General features: G+C 56.1%; 2 protein-coding genes across 2 annotated transcripts; both read right to left on the bottom strand.

Moving 5' to 3' along the window:
- Positions 1-4,545: 4,545 nt before the first annotated feature.
- On the bottom strand, positions 4,546-6,913 carry HOXD12 (homeobox D12). Its single transcript, XM_084891667.1, has 2 exons — positions 6,037-6,913; positions 4,546-5,878 (listed from the first exon to the last, which is right to left on the bottom strand). The coding sequence occupies exons 1-2, from the start codon at positions 6,728-6,730 to the stop codon at positions 5,640-5,642; spliced, it is 933 nt and encodes a 310-aa protein (XP_084747793.1). The 5' UTR covers positions 6,731-6,913; the 3' UTR covers positions 4,546-5,639.
- Positions 6,914-10,162: 3,249 nt separating this feature from the next.
- HOXD13 (homeobox D13) lies at positions 10,163-13,626 on the bottom strand. Its single transcript, XM_084892157.1, has 2 exons — positions 12,688-13,626; positions 10,163-11,922 (listed from the first exon to the last, which is right to left on the bottom strand). Exons 1-2 carry the CDS (start codon positions 13,460-13,462, stop codon positions 11,672-11,674), a joined length of 1,026 nt encoding a protein of 341 aa, XP_084748283.1. The 5' UTR covers positions 13,463-13,626; the 3' UTR covers positions 10,163-11,671.
- Between the last annotated feature and the right edge of the window lie 2,231 nt (positions 13,627-15,857).

Below are 15,857 nucleotides of genomic sequence, written 5' to 3'. Positions count from 1 at the left end.
CCCCTGTCTCTTCTTTCATCTTCTCTCTTGCAGCCTTCTCAGTTCTTGCTCTCCTGGTCCTGATTTCTGTTCCCCTCTCTTGTTTCTTCCTTTCCCCTTCTCCTACTTTTCCATCTCCTCCTCGCTGCTCCGTCTCCTGACATTCTCTCCTCCTTTCCCCTAGCTGTGTGTCACAGCCTCTATCTGGATCCCTGTCGCCCCTGCCTTTTTCCCTTTCAGCATTAAAGTAAGGGGGACATTCTGATGGCCCCTCTAGAAGCTGGGGGGTCTGATGAACAAAAGGACCTGGAGTCCTTCTCTCAGGGTGCCCGGCCTTCAGCTCCCCCCCCCCCCAACCAGAGACAAGCCACCCGGCCTCTGCCCTTCTCCCCCTCTCTGCTTTCTGGCGGGATGTGGGACCAGCCGGCCTCACAGACAGCCCAGGCCCTGTGTGGGAACTCATCAAGGCCTGCTTATCTGCCATTATCTCTCCCTGGTCTCCTTTCTGCCCTTGGGCCTTCACAGTCACTGCACCACCCTCTCCCCAAGTCTGTTGATTTGGGGGGTGTCTCTCAGCAGCTCTTGCCTCCTTGCTTGGCTCAGCTCTGAGGACCTCCCATCCGCTTGCCCCAAGGCCTCGCTCTCCTTGGTGGCCACGTCGTCCCTGTCTCCCAGCCTAAGGGATCCAGGCAAGGCCTGGGCTCCCGCCTCCCTCCGGAAGAGCCAGCGCTTTCCAAAGGTAAAACCAGCCTCTCAGAAAGAAGCTCCCCCAAACCCAAATCCCAGAATCCAGGGTGGGAAGTTACTCCTTTCCCCAGGATTCCTCTGCCCAAGCAGTCAGAAACACCGAATCCTGGGGCTCAGCCCTCCACCCAGGGCAGGCGCAGGCTGTGCAGGGGTTCCCTCCCTGGCTCTGGCCACTGCGGTGCCCCGAAGTGAGCTCTGCCCACAGTGCCGACACACACAGAGAGAAAAGGCGGGTGATCCGAGCTCCTATCTATTTTCTGGCCAATGTCCCCCCTCTTCCTCTTTCTCTCCTCCCTTCCCTTTTCCCTCCCACCCACCCCTCTCCGCCCCCACCTTCCTACCTCTGCTTCCCTCCGAATGAACACAGCACAAACTGGTCGGTGGCGACTGGAAGACAAGGAACCTCCCCCGCCTTCACCCCCCCCCCCAGAACTGCCCATCCTTTTGTGCACCTCCTCAGAGCTGGCACCTTTACCCAGATCCCAGCTCCAGCCCCTTCTCCTCAGCCCGCCCGCACAGTTATCCATCCGCCTTCCCACCCGCATCCCCGGCCTAAGCCTCCTTTTGGGCTCTTGTTGACGCCCCTGGATCCTTCTCCTAAAATGGCTCCCGGGACACCGCTCACTAGCCCCGCGGCAGCTCAGGACCTGGGCCACCGCGGCGGGGCCCCAGGCCGGGTCTGTCTGTGCCTGGGGGCACACGCAATTCTCCCGCCTTCTCCTCTCTGCATGGGGTGGGGCGCAGGCATCCCTCTGCCCCCCACATGAAGCCTGCTGGCTGCCTAAGAGGGAAATGGGGAGGACGAGCCATTCAAGTTCAACGACATGGCGATGGCGGCTGGAGCCGCGCTCTGGCGGGGGAGGGTTCGCCATCGGCGGCGGCTCGCGGGTGGAAAGAGAAAAGGGGCCGGCGGGCCCCCTCCGCGCGTTTGCCCCGACCCCCGCCCCCACCCACACCCAAGCCAGGGCTTTCGTTCTGGGACCAGCCCGCTTCGTCCTTGGGCCCCAGCTCCCTTTCTCAATCTTTATCCCAACCCCAAAGAAAACCGGCACCTCCCAACCCGCGCGTCCTGCTCGCTGGAGAACCTACCGTGCAGACCCCGGTGCGGTGGCCTCGTCCTTGCCTGCTCGACCCCACTCGAGGCGCAGGGAGCGCCCCGAACCCTCCCCGCACAGCCCGCAGCTCCGCGAGTGGCAGCTTTCCGAGCAGCGCCCGGACGCTCTGCGGTAATGTGGAGCCACCCAAGATAAGACACTAACTTGACCTTAACTTTGTCAGGGCGCCCCTGGTATCTGGAGAACGTGAACAGACACTGTCTGGCAGCTCTCGTAAAAGCTGCCTGGGGAAGGGATTCTGAGTCATTTCATTTATTGCCACTACAGTTCTGCAAGAAAGCTTTTCCTCCCTGCCAAACTTTAATTATTTATGCTCTTTTAGGAAACGAAAGAAGAGGAGAAACGAGGGGAAAACACCCAGAGCCAGTCCCTTCCTGCAGAGCCTTGGGAATGAGCTCCCTAAGTCAAGAGACTGGAGAACAACAACAACAACAACAAAATGTGGGGAGATCACCTTTGTCCAAGGATGATCAGACGGGCGCCCAGCACCCCCACCCCCGCCCCCACCGCCACTAAGGTGGGTGGATGCAGCTGGGAGAGGCGGGTGAAAGGGCACCCCCTTCCAGGCACACACATGAATATTTACAACAGTTCTGGATTTCTCCTCCACCCTACCCGCCCTGCCTCCCGGAAGCCTCCCCAGCCCGCCTCCTGGGGGAGAGCTCGGGCCTTAAAAGCGTCCCCGTGGGCTCCCTGGGTTCGCAGCCCATTGAATGCCAGAAGAAGCAGTTTGGGGGTTTGTTTGTTTCTTTCTTTCTCTCGTTTAAAAACCATTTTCTTGGTAAAGAGGCCTGCCTGGACTGCAGCATTTCCGAGTACCTATTTGTCTTTGTGCGAGGGAATGTCGAGCCCTCAGACTGCAGCATCCTTTCTCCTGGGCGTTTGTTCCTCGTGAATTTCATCGTGGTTCCAAATCCCCGCCCGGATTTCAGCTACGGCTACTACAGGAGAGAGGACACCGCCACACCGCCGCCTTTGTGTTTGTGCAGCTCAGTGAAGGGAATAGATTTGAAAAACATCACCCAAGCCAGACGCCACAGACAAGATCTTACAGTTAGAATAATTTCAGTCTGTTTGGGGAGTGGTCTCCACGAATATCTCCTCCCACCCTACATACGGGCTAAAGAGAAAGAACAGGATGCTTTAATGATGTGTATTAGAAAGAAATGGCCTCCTGCATGCTGTCTCAGGTCTTCGGTTTAAGTCCGGCTTCCTGTTCCTTTACCCAGCGCCCGAACCTGGGGTCCAAGTATGGGAGTACGGTCTCCTCTTTTGTTTGGATGTTTCGGGAACCAGCTCCAGGTACCAGTGCCTCCCAGAAATGGGGAAACATTTCTAAAGAAAGGGCCTCCACAGCCCCTTGGCTCCTTCTTCCTCCGTTGTATTTTTTAAAGGAGTTGCTTCACAAATATTTTTAAAGTACTCATCAAATTCGATTGTGGAAAGGGGAAATGGAACCATCACATGGTCAGTATTGGAGATTTGGCAGTTTTGTTCATTGTCCCACTTGCTAAAAACTAGAAATCCTTTACCTTCCGTCTCCAAGCTCGCTGGAGCTGGGGTCTGTAAGAGGACAGTGAACACAGCAGGCCTTCCTTGCTTTCCCTGGCTGAGCTACAGGCTCGGAGACCCTATCGGTGCAGAGGCCCCATTTTCCAAGGGTGTTTGCTGGGCTGAAGACGAAGGTGCCACAGGGCAGAGCCTCTTCTAGAGAAGCCTGACCAAAACATGGCAGGGCGAGAGGTTTGTATTGAAATATGAGGAACCTCATATCTTCCCAACTACCCCCCAACAATAGCAAGCTTTCAAGTTTGAGGATTTAGGCAAAATACAGAAGCCCTGCCTGCAATAAGCTGAGGGTTTGCTCAGTGTGTGAGACACACTCAAATCTGTCCACGAATCGCCCTCTTTGGTCATTTCACACACATTTTGTTCGTACATCATTCCCTGACTGACTTGGAAGACATTTTCACATTTCATGAACAATCAAGTCAATACCTACAGTGAAGCGGCAACCGCTCTGAAATTTCATGGCCTGAAAAAACATTAGGAGGGAATCCGAAACGTTTTGATAAATCAACAGCAGTCCCTTGACAGCTTGGCTGGGACCTGGATATTTATTTCCACTCCAAACATGTCTATGTGCCTGATATATACAAGCTATTGTTTTTGACAAAATCAAAACAAAATAAAACATGCATGACAACTCTTAGATAGCAGAGAAAATGCAATTCATCTAAATATCAACTAAAGCCAGTGTGGCTGCGGCTCGGGGGCTCCTTGTGAGGTGCCCACTCTAGATCCAGGGCCTGGTCCTCCACTGAAAATAAATCATGGGAAGGAGTGTTCAAGCTCTTAGGCTGTTGTGCATCTTGCTAGGAGTTGGGGGCGCTCATTCACAGAAGGAGAGGGAAAAGAAGCAGGGACGGTAAAAGGAGTTTAGGGGGCCCGCGGGTTCAATGAGGTTAAGACAGGATACCCCAGTACATGCGGAACAACTCCCTTCAGCATCCTGGAACCCCAGCCTCCACAAAGTAAGTCTCGCAAAGCCCAGGGCCTTTCAGACTCTGTGGGGGGAGGCCAGACATGGCCTCAGAAAGGGCTCGGTGTTTGGGCCCCTCATGGATTCGGAGGGGGGTGGAGAGGGAGAGGGGAGCTTCTATTCCTCTTTACTTGGTCAAGAGCTGCTTTGAGGGGCCCAGGATCTGAGGAAACGCCTTCCTTGCCTGGACTGATGGATGGATGGAGGAGCTTTCGCTTCTCCTCGCAGTGGCCCGTTACTGTCATTTAAGGAAGAAAGACACATGGACAACTTTACCCACCTTGACAGGAAAGTCATGTTTACATTCGGAATGTAGGACGCCCCTCTCCCTTGCTCACTCCATTCTCCTGCCCCCGACACCTCCCCCTCCTTTTAGTGCAGCCCAGCCTCCAAGCAGACTAGCAGCTCCTCATCAGAGCTCCCTGCTGGGGGTCCAGTTACAAAGCGCAGGGCTTTGGCCTAGGCGTGTGTGAGGGGTGAGAGAAGCAGGGGAAGTTTACCCTCTTGGCCATGAGGTGCAGTTCGCCATGGAGCCCAGCCTCCCTTGTCCCATTCACGGGAAGGGAATATCCAGTCCATGCCACCGAGCTGGAGGGGCCAATCCAGCCTGAACTCCCAGGTGTCTCTGAGTTTGTGGGGCCACACTCCTCCCCGTTTCCTCCCCAAGTCTGGAGATCCAGGGCACTCTTGTCCTCCCAAACCATCCAGGGCAGAGAGGAGGGAGTGGTGGTGGCGGCACCCTTTCCTTCCCCCAAAATCAAGATTCCTGGCTCTTCCACAAGGGACTTTGGCTGCAAAGAGACACCGTTATGCCCACAGCCCTTTCCACTCTGCCCTGCAGGCCTTCCTAAAGCCAATCGCCAGCTAAACGTAGAAGGAATTAGGGAGGAGGGAGAAGGGAGAATAGCTATGTGAAAGCAGAAATCCGAGTAAAAGGGAGCCGGAGTGAGCCCAGGTTGGAACGCTGCAGTCAAAAGCTAAGACAGGTGCGCCCAGCCCCCCACTGGGGAAGCCTCAAGGCCAAGGTTGTGCTGCAACTTCCACAGCCCCTCCGGGGAAAGGGGAGAGCCTGGAGGTCTCCAAATCTGACCAGGTCTCCAAATCTCCTGCTGGCTTTCGGGGCTGCAGACAGCGGAGCGGGAGGGCACCCAGGACCAGCTGAGAAGGAGCAGAAGGAAAAGCCCCGCCTCAGCTCTTCTTCCGCGGCGCCAGGCTTCAGCTCAGAAAGGAAGGCCCGGCCATGGCCAGGCCCGGGGCTAGTAGAGCGCCAGCGCCTGCTCCCGAAGCACCACGCGCTTCTTCTTCATGCGACGGTTCTGGAACCAGATTTTAACCTGCTGGTCGCTGAGGTTCAGCCTGTTGGACAACTCCTTGCGCTTCTGCCGGTTGATGAATTCGTTCAGGAGGAATTCGTTCTCCAGCTCCGCGATCTGCTGCTTGGTGTAGGGTTTCCGCTTCTTGCGGGCCCTCCCGGGGGCCGCCCCCCACGGCAGGCCTGCAACACAGCCCGAACCCTAGTCAGCCCAGCCTGCCCCCTGCAGCCTGCCCGCCCCCGGAGGCTCCCTCCCCCTGCGCACGCTCCCCTGCTGCACCCCACCTCCCCATTCCTGCCCGTCCTGGCCCGGGGAGCACGGCCGACCGGCCAATGTTTACCGTCGGGCAGCGAAGGTCGCAGGCAAGATGCGACGCCCGCTGCCTGCACTGTCATGTTCAAGTTGAGCGGGCCCTTGGCGTCGTCCTTGAAGCCGGCGGCGCAGGGGGTCCCCTCAAGCAGGGCCGTGGAGCCGGGCGCCGCACGGCCCACCCCCGCGTAGTCGTACTTGGCCGATTTGAGACCCGCGGCCGCGGGGGCCAGGCCGGGCTCGGGGGCAAAGGGCGGCCGCGCTCGGCCGCGCTCCTCCGGCCCGGCGACCGCGTCGGGCGTATAGAACTTGGCCTGCTCTTCGGGCCGGTCCTTGGCGCCCAGAGGCTGCAGGCCCAGCGGCCCGGAGCCGGCCAGGTAGGGCTGCGAGAAGCCGCCGAAGGCCGTGGCCCCGGCGGGCTGCGCGGGGGCGCAGGAGGCGGGCGCGGTGGCCCAGGGCAGCGCGCCGCGCGGGTAGGAGATGGGGGGCAGCGCGGCCAGCTGGCCTCCATTCGGCCGCAGGTTGGAGAAGTAGAAGGAGTCCGGGGACTGCAGGTTCAGGAGCGAGCCCACATAGCCCGCTCTGTAGAGACTGCTGCGCTCGCACATCTCCAACAAAGGGCCTGGGCTGCGCTCGCAGCAGTATTTAGTTACAACCGGGAATAAGAGGACAAGGCTCCGACGATTGGACGAAACTTTGCCTGCAGGTTCTTCAAAGCCGGTCATTTCAGCACCGCCTACATCCCCCGACCCGGGTTCCCCCCCTTCGGGGTATTATGATAACACCCGCAATATTTGATGGCGAAGGACCAGGCTGCCAGGCAGAGCCCAGGCATACTGAGGGGAGGGGGAGACTGCGGGAGTTCCCAGGCCCAAGTGTAAGGAGCTGGGGGCATTGGGGCGTAGAGGGTGCTTTGCCCAAGTGTCCCTTGGGACCCTTCTTGGTCTTGATTGGCTTTGCGCTCCCGTCTCCTCCGCTTACCTGGGCCAGGCTTTGCTTCTCCCAGCTTTAAGCTGCAGCTGAGGCCTTTTCCAGCACCCGGCGACTCCCGGCTTGTCTCAGAAGATCCCGTGGTCCCTGTGCGGCCACCAACTCTATCCCTGGGCCTAAGCAATGCTCCTCCCAACCCGTTCCTCCCCATCCGGTCTCCCTGGAGAGAACTCTTCACCGGGGACCTGGCAGTGAAGACCTTGCTCGAGGTCTGGGTCCAGGCTGCGGGCACCGTCCCAGAGTTTTGAGGTTGGAGGAGAAGGACATCACAAACTCTCCCAGCTCAGGCTTCGCACCAATCCTGGGTGCTTCTTCATGGCCAAGCCCTCTGCATCCGAGGAGGCCCTGGCGGGGCAGCTCGATTGGCCAAGGCTACATTCCTTTTTACCGCAAGGAGTCACCTTGGCGACTGCATCCTGCCAAGCAGAAGTCCAAGGTGTTTATCCCCTCTGCGGCGGCCCCCAGCCCGGTCAGGACGGAGAGAAGAGCCAGAACCGCCGGCCAGGCGTGGCGGGGCCCGCGGAGGGAGAGGGCGAGCAGCCTTCCTCCGCTCAGCGCCTCCGGGGGCCTGGGAGGCCGGCGGGTTCCGGGGACCGGCCAGCACGGAGGTGGGCGGGGCAGCCTCCTGTGCCGGGAGCCCTGGGTGCAGCCTGGTCAGAGGGCTGGGGGTCCTCCTCTCCTGCCCCCGGTCCTAGCACCCCCAGCGCCCCCTGCCCGGAGCCCGGCCCGGCCTGCAGCCGCCTCGCGGTCCCCGAGCCAAGCTGGAATTGGTTAGCCCGCCAGCCCGGCCCCGGACCACACAGGCGCCGCCGGAGGGCACGCTGACCACCGCGCTGCGACTTTATTGTGTGAGTTATGGCGACCAATTGGGCGGCTCTGGGGAACGCAACCGGCCTCTTCCTCCCGCTCCAGGGCGGGGGCTGGGGGTGGGGGTGGGCGAGTCGGGGGCTCCTCAGACTGTCGGTTGGTTTCCTTAGGCGCTCAGACACTGAAACGCGCTCCCCTCCCCGTCCTTCCATGATGGGGAGGGGGGAGGGGAGGACACAGGCTGCAACCTCAGTTTCTTGGGACTTAGGGGCCCAGGCTCTCATTTTTTGAGGAGCTACAGCCTCCCCAGGCTCAAAAGCTCCCGCTCCAGAGGGTTCCTGCGGTCTCCTCTCCTCCCATACCAGTGAGCAGGGATCCCGGTATTTCCAAGTGTACCCCAACACTTAGCAGCCTCACAGCTGCGGTTTGCGCGCCCCCCTTGCCCCAACTAAAGATAGAAAAGAACTAAGTGAGACACAGGGGGAAAAAAAAAAAAACATAAAAAAAAACCAGAACAACTAGGTTATTTTTTTCTCCTTGGCTCAGCCGCCCCGCCCCATCTCCTGAGTTTATGATTTCCGAGGGCCGGCAGGCTAAGCTGTGTGCTCGGAGCTGAGAGCTGGGTACCGGGAGGAGGGCGGCGCGGGGGGAGGAGGCAGGAGGCTGGGGTGAGCTGGAGAATGGGGAAGGAAATTGGCCTTGGAGTGAAACGGCGAGCTCTGCCAATGCCGCCAACTGCCCAGGAGATGGCGAGCGAGCTCCACGCCTGGAGAGGAGCCGCCGCTCGGTCAAGATCAACAGTGAAGGGCGGCGCAGGCGGCCGGCGCCTCCAGCCGGTGCAGCCACCGCGCACCGCCCTCCCGGCGCGGCCCGGCGGCCGGAGCGCCGGGGCCTGGGCGGCGGGGCCGGCCGCGACCGCGGAGCCAGAGCCACTCCGCCGGCTGCCGACCGGGGAAGCGTCGCGGCCGCCCCTTTGTCTGGCGGTGCGTCCCGGCTCCAAAGCCTCCTTCGCCCCTCGAACCAGGCGCAGACGCGCGGGCCTCCATTCTCCCTGCACCCGTGGAGCCGAAACCCGCCGGCCTCGGAGGCGCTCTCCGCGGGGCCTCCGTCTGCACCCCAAGGCGAGGCCTCTCCCCGAGCTCCCCGCGCTTCCCAGCCTCCTTTCCAGCCCTGAGCCCACCGGCCGGCTCCTCTCCTCCCTCCTCCCTCCGGAATATAGAAGGAATTCATATAAATAACCCAGTCTTCATCTGTTATTGATTTAGCCGTCAATTCAAATTCCGCCGGGAGAGCGTTTAAGCGCAGTTTTAATCTCCAGCAAACCCCTCATTTCTCTTAGGCGGAGGGAAACGGACAGGGAAACGACGGAGGAAAGAAAACCCTCTAGGCAAATCCCCCCCCCCCCCCCCATTCACTTATAGGAAACCTGAGAAATGGACCCAGGAAATGGAGGACGGGCCCCTGAAGCTGGAAGTTATAGAAAGGAAGGTGAGGAAAACGATGATGGAGAAGGGAAAACAGGCCCGTTTCGGATGAAAACACATCTTATGAGAAAAACAGAAAATGTTGGTAATTCTTCCCAAAGTGGAAGGTCGGGCATGGTGTGGCCCATTTTCAGGGATTCTTTCTTCTCCTGAGATTGAATCCTGGTCTCTTCTTCCACCTCCTCCTCCCTCAGTGTGTGTGTGTGTGTGTGTGTGTGTGTGTGTGTGTGTGAGAGAGAGAGAGAGAGAGAGAGAGAGAGAGAGAGAGAGAGAGAGAGAGAGAGAGAGACTCATTATTAAAACCAAGTTGGCCACCCCACAATCAGTTGCAAGATATGAGAGAAACCAAGCCGTGCCAGAGAAAACGAAAGTAGCTTCGAACCTCGGATCTCTGCGCTTTCTCTGGCAGATGCCTAAAGGAGCCCTCCCACCAGAGGAGTTTACATACTGTGTGAGGTTTTAAACATCTGTATCGAGCTTACATTCCAAAAAGTTAGCAACCACTAAACTGATCGTGCCTGGGTGTTAACAATGACGAGGCACCCCATTCCTGAAGGGCCATTTCCCTGAGAGGCAAAAAGTAAGTTCTGAGTGCCTAAACTTTGCGTCCAGAGGCTTAGGGTGTATAATTATGGTTCCAGTCTTCAACTGCTACGTGCAGGCAAGCTGAGAGTAGGCGATAAGGCAAAAGCTGAGATGTTTCTTTTTCAATTGCCAAATATGGGTATGTCTAATTTCAAGACCTTCCTCGAGGAGAGATAGATATTTATAACAACCTTTCTAAGAAGAAAACCTCCAAGTGAGCGTGTTTTCCTGTGCCCACATTTTTCAATCAAAATACCTATTGATTTTTAAAAATAAAACTGGATAAATTGATAATGTTCAAAGAGAAGTAAAATTTTATTGGAGATGTTTTTGAGGTGGTCTGGTAATAAAAATTATCATTTTAGACACCACAAGTTATATCCTCATTTAAAGTCATCACTATTTATATTAAAGCCATGGGGAAGTGGGGAGGAGTGGCAGGCTGGAGAGGAGGGGGTTTCCAGAAATGGCGTTGAGATTTCATCACCCATAGGAAACATCATAGTGATTTGGATAACAAAATTTTATAATAAATAAGAATAATTTCTAGAGGCAACATAAGCTTGGAAAAGAAAACAAATGTATAAAGACTCAGAGGAAATAAGAGAGTTCTGTTTATTTGCATCTCCCTAGGAGTAAAAAGTGATATTTAAATGCCTGAAGGACTGCTCCTGTATCCCAGCTCACAGACATTTCATCTACAAAAATAATCTCTCAATCACATAAATATGCAGCACTTTAAAAGCAGTTATCACTTTCAGAAACATCTTCTTCTTCTTCTTGAACCTTAAAGCTCCACACTTTTTGCATTTGTTAGATGTTGCATAGCTCTGAGAGAGGCCCAATACATTTGTTCAGGTAGTCAAATTCTTCAATGGGTTCTGGGTGAAAGTTCCCACTCTTGGTCATATTCATTCAGCCTTTCTTCTGAGGATGCAGGCGATGGCCTCAATTCTAGTCCCACAGACTGGGAGCCAAGGAGAGGGTTGCATTTTGATACCTCTGACAATTGCAGCCATTGAAATATTTGTATCAAGAGCTGGGGTAATAAAGGTATCCACAAGGACACATTATTTTCAAATCAAAGATTATAAAAGCACATGTCTACAAGGTGTATTAAACACATACAACTACAACAGCAAGTGAAAGACCCAAAGTCGAATAGATTGTCTTCATCCCAATACAAACACTATTTAATAAGGTAGCTGCTTTTAAAGCCATCACAGTGCCTCCAGCCTCCTGTTTTCAGACACTTCCAGTGACCCTGGAACACGGCCTGCCCAGAGCTGTTTTCACTTGCTTCAGGGCGATTGCTGAGAGGTAATTATTCAATTACCCAGTCACAGGATATGAATGACTGCAAACGTTTTGCCCTAATGGATTATGAAGATATTCAGTGCTGGAAATAGGCATTTAAAGTGATTTAAAAAAAAAATCCCTAACATCAGAATGGCACTTTTGAAATTCATTGGGGGTGAGGGGAGGGTATAAAAAAATACTTCAAGTCCTTTATACTGGCCTGGAGGGAGAAACAGAACATCAAAAAGTCATAAAAAAAATAAACCTAGAAAAGAACAAAATCAATAATAAACAAGTAAGAAACAGAAACAGAACTACAAAGTCAGGTGGGATAGCAAAAAGTTTTAGAGCAAGATAAGGGGAAGAGAGAAAAAAACAATTCACAAAATGTGCCATTACTGGCAGGGGGTGGAGGGAATTAAATACATATTCAAGTCTTTCCAAAGGTCTTTTGGAGACGGCGGAAAGCATTTAAACGCTCTGTGGCCAATCCGGCCCACATCAGGAAACAGTGTCTTTGAGCTTGGAGACGATTTTCTTGTCTTTCACTCTCCGGTTCTGAAACCAAATGGTCACTTGTCTTTCGGATAGGTTCGTAGCAGCCGAGATCCGCCGCCTCTTGTCCTTGTTAATGAACTTGTTAATGGCATACTCGTTCTCCAGTTCTTTGAGCTGCAGTTTGGTGTAGGGCACCCTCTTCTTCCTCCCACGACGGTAGACACACATGTCTGGCTGATTTAGAGCCACATCCCCTGGTATAAAAACAAAACAGCACGGGAATCATTAGACCAGAATATCTGCAGAACCTAGTTGGTGTGTGTGTGTGTGTGTGTGTGTGTGTGTGTGTGTGGAGGGGCAGCAGTGACTAAAGAAAGCCAGGCTGTTTACATTTTATCATTATTTACACAGACATTATTTGCATGTTATTAAAGAAGGATTATTTACACTTCAAAGTGAAGGTCTACTTGATGGATCATCTTGATTTCTCAAACCGGCATCTTAACAAGCCTGCGACTCTTTTTTTATGGCGTAGTTATTGGGCATGTTCATAAGGACAGTTTCAGCAAACACCGGTTGTGCACATCCAAACCATACACAGACTTAAAAAAAAAAAAAAAAAAGGCAGGCTGTTTGTCCAGGCTTCGGTTTCTTGTGTACCTGTGTTTGAAACTGGTGAGCTTTAGTGGTTACTCTGGGGCATTCATGTCCTTGAAAAATAGGGCCCAACTCTGTGACACCTCTTTGGGGAAGGGGAACCTCGGCCCGACTGAGCAAAGGGCACGCAAAGACGTTCGACTTTAGGAGAGAAAAAGGCCTGTATTCCTTACATAAAATGAAAAGGGCTGTGAGAACGCTTAAATCCAAGGAGGAATCTACAGATTTCACACTAACTGGGTTAACCCTGGTTGGGCAAGGACAGGAGCCCACTCCCAAGCAGGGGCATAGACTCCAAGTCCTTTCTTTTCCTTCCCCCCTGTCCTCCCTCCATATCCCCCTCTCCCCACCCATGTCCTTACCTGGAAAGGATGACTTCCAAAAGTGGGAGCCCTGCGGCTGGTCCTTGGCGCAGTACACCTGGCTGTTCCACCCGTTGGCCAGCGTCCAGGACTGGTAGCCCTCCATGGAGATGTACGCCTCGTGCCGAGGCTCCCCGGAGCCGAAGGTGGACACCATGTCGATGTAGCCGGGCACGTGCTGGTAGGGGCTGGTGTAGCCCTGGTAGAAGGACACCTCCTTGGCCCGCGCCGGCACCTCGTTGGCCGGGACGCTGCCGCTCGCCAGGCCCGACACGTCCATGTACTTCTCCACCGGGAACCCCCCCAGCGAGGAGTGCGGCGACGACTTGAGGGCGTTCTGCTGCAAGCCCATGCCGTGCGACATGCGGCAGCTGTAGTAGCCGTTGCCGAAGTGGTAGCCGTAGCCCAGCGCCGGGGCGCCCGGGGGCGCTGCGGCGGCCGCCCCGGGCGCGGGGCACTCCTTGGCCGCGGGGGCCTCCGGGCGCGCCGAGACCGCGGCCGAGGACGAGGACGACGAGGCGGAGCCCGCGCGCTCCGAGGCCCCGGGGTAGGCGAAGCCGGACGCCGCCGCCGCCGCAGCCGCCGCCGCCGCCGCCGCCGCCGCGCGCCCCGAGTGCGTCCCCGCGAACACCGGCGCCGAGAGGAAGCCGCGGCACTGGCCCGGCGCCGCCGCCGCCACGGAGGAGGAGGAGGAGGACGAGGAGGCCGAGGCCGCGCCGGCGGCCCCGCCGTCCGCCCGCAGCCCGTCCATGTCCCAGCTCCCGGCGCGGCTCATGGCCCGGCCCGGCCCGGCCCCGGCCCCGGCCCCGGCCCCGCGCAGGACACCATGGCGCAGCGCGCCTCCGCCCTCCTCTCCTTTCTCTCTCGCTCTCGCGCTCCCGCCCTCTTCCTCTCTCTCGCCCTCTCTCCCACTGCAAGCCTCCCGCCTCCCTCCCGCCCGCCTGCCCGCCCTCCAACAGGTTAGCTCATCGCGGGACGTTTATAAAAACGAAGTTCAGGTTGGGAGGGGGCCCGGGACGGCCGGGGGGCCGCCTCCCTCCCCGAGGGCTCCGGCTCGGGGCCGCGCCATTGGCTGCGCGGGGCCACGTGAGGGTGGGGGCGCGGGAGAGCCTGGCTCCGGGCCCGCGCCCCTCTGGACCCACCCACCCCGGCCCCCACCCCTCCGCAGCCCCCGGAGCAGCCCACCTCTCCTTCCCGCCCTCCCGGGGACCCTGGCGTTTGCGCCGCAGCCGCCCCCACGGGCTGATTGCGCGACCAACCACCCGAGGCCCTGTTTGCTTGCGACCGAGGCGGGCTCTGAGGCCTGCGCCTCGTCTCCGCTGAGGCTGCCTTTGCCACCTCTCCTTGGCTCCCGAGCTGCTCAACTAAATGAAGGGGAACGACCGAGATGGGCAGGATGATGGGAAAACAAACCGGTTTTTCATCCCGTTGCTTAATGACTCAAACTAGACCCTACACCCGAGAGAGCTAATTTTCACAACCTTGCAAGGGGGGGGGGGGGCGCAAAGGCATTTCGCGCATATTATCTCAGGGGATCCTCCGAATTAAGACCGATTGGAGTAGAGACCCTACTTATACACGTTGTCTGCCTGGAAATGCTCACAAAGCGCCCATGGGGCCAAACGCGGAGACTTACGATCTGCCCCAGCGAGAAAAGTCCGTGCCTGGTCCCCTGGTCCACGCTTTTCGCCTCTCCCCTTGGGCCAGCAGGGAGTCACCTCCCGAGATGGACTCCCCAGGCCTGGCGCAGCCTCCCCACAGCCTTTCATTGAGGGCTCCCTGCGAACGCCACTTCGCCGCGGGCGCAGAAGTCAAGCGCCCCGCCTGCAGCCACCCCCCACCCGCCGCCCCCGCCCGCCCGTCACTCACACCAATTAATTGAAAACTTCACTTTCCCAGGAACCTTTGTTTCACTTTCTTTTCCAAGCTGCCAACTGCAGAGACCTAAGAGGGGCAAATTAAGCAGGCGGGCGTGTTCCCCTCCTCCGCGCCCCCCAAGCAAAGTTGGGGCTGGTGATAGAAGCAGTCCAGAGCAACTGGTTCTGGCTTCGAGGGGTTCGAGTGGGCTGGCCGCAGCCCTGGGAGTGTGCCAGGAATCACAGCCCTGACCCCTCCTCATCCCTTTGTGCCAGTCCTCAGCCACTGAGCACCCTACACCATCTCAATCATTAAAAGTGAGTCTTTCGGGGACTCTACGGTTCTACTTTAGGACCGACATCCGAATAGCTGAGGATTCTGGGGCGGGTGTGGGAACCCTCCAAATGAGTCCATTTGAGTTCTTACTGTCAACTCCGCAGGCCAGCCCATCTCCAAGAAAATCACTCCCCTGAGCCTGTGATTGGTGAAGCGGGCTTGTCACCTAGACCCGCTGTTCCTGGACCAAAGACAGAACCTGGATGGGGCAGGATGTAAGAGCCCGGGCCTTTTACTGGGGCAGAGTCAGAGAGCCCTCCTGGGCCTGGCCTGGCACTGCAGGGTGGGCTGCTGGTGTTGAGAGTGTTGACACGCAAAACCCAGTAACCATAAAAGGCTCAAATAAAGGGGAAAGTTATGAGAGGGGTGCTGGAAAGGAAAAGCGGGAGAATTTGACCTTTTTGAAGTCCCTGACATGTTCTTGATCAAATTGAGACTGGAGGAGTCTAAGGACTTGCAGAAAATCCTAGGGAATAGGAATTTGCTGATGAAAACAATTTTGAGAGGATGCAAAAGCTAACAATGGAAGCTGCAAAGGCGTTAAAGAAAATGCCAGTCAGGGTTAGGTGATAGTGACTGACTTTTTAGAAGTATATGGCTAGATTCTCTCTACCCAACAAACCAATCATGAGATGCTACTCTGAAACGCTCTCGCTTTCCCTTTGTCTCCCTTTCTTTTTTCCTCAGAGAGAGAAGACAAAGGTACTCAGGATTTTTTTCTGTGATCTCAAAAAAATTTTTGTTGAAATATTTCTAAGACATAATTGGAACCAATGAACTTTCAGTCTCTTAAAACCAAAAAGCCCTGTACTCTGGGACATCTGTGTGATTTTCTATCTGATAAATACCCCTTAAAAACTAGTCATATGCTAAAGAATGAAGAAAGTGATATTACAATAGGAAGCAAGGACTTGTCACGGTTTGCTGTTTTCAGACAACACTTCACTTTTGGCTGAATTACCTAGGCAGCAAGCTAA

The sequence above is a fragment of the Pipistrellus hanaki genome (genome assembly GCF_964339955.1).
Source record: "Pipistrellus hanaki genome assembly, chromosome: 8".
In the NCBI taxonomy this organism is placed as follows: domain Eukaryota; kingdom Metazoa; phylum Chordata; class Mammalia; order Chiroptera; family Vespertilionidae; genus Pipistrellus; species Pipistrellus hanaki.
Note: the sequence above shows the minus strand (reverse complement) of the source record. Positions and strands in the feature narration are given on the sequence as shown.

What these genes read in the sequence shown, in the direction of transcription:
- HOXD12 (XM_084891667.1), bottom strand. Translation starts at nt 6,730, where the DNA reads ATGACCGGCTTTGAAGAACCTGCAGGCAAAGTTTCGTCCAATCGTCGG. An exon ending in GCGACCTTCGCTGCCCGACG is followed by an intron (nt 5,879 to 6,036) that starts GTAAACATTGGC and finishes GCTGTGTTGCAG; the next exon opens with GCCTGCCGTGGGGGGCGGCC.
- HOXD13 (XM_084892157.1), bottom strand. Translation starts at nt 13,462, where the DNA reads ATGAGCCGCGCCGGGAGCTGGGACATGGACGGGCTGCGGGCGGACGGC. An exon ending in TTGGAAGTCATCCTTTCCAG is followed by an intron (nt 11,923 to 12,687) that starts GTAAGGACATGG and finishes TTTTTATACCAG; the next exon opens with GGGATGTGGCTCTAAATCAG.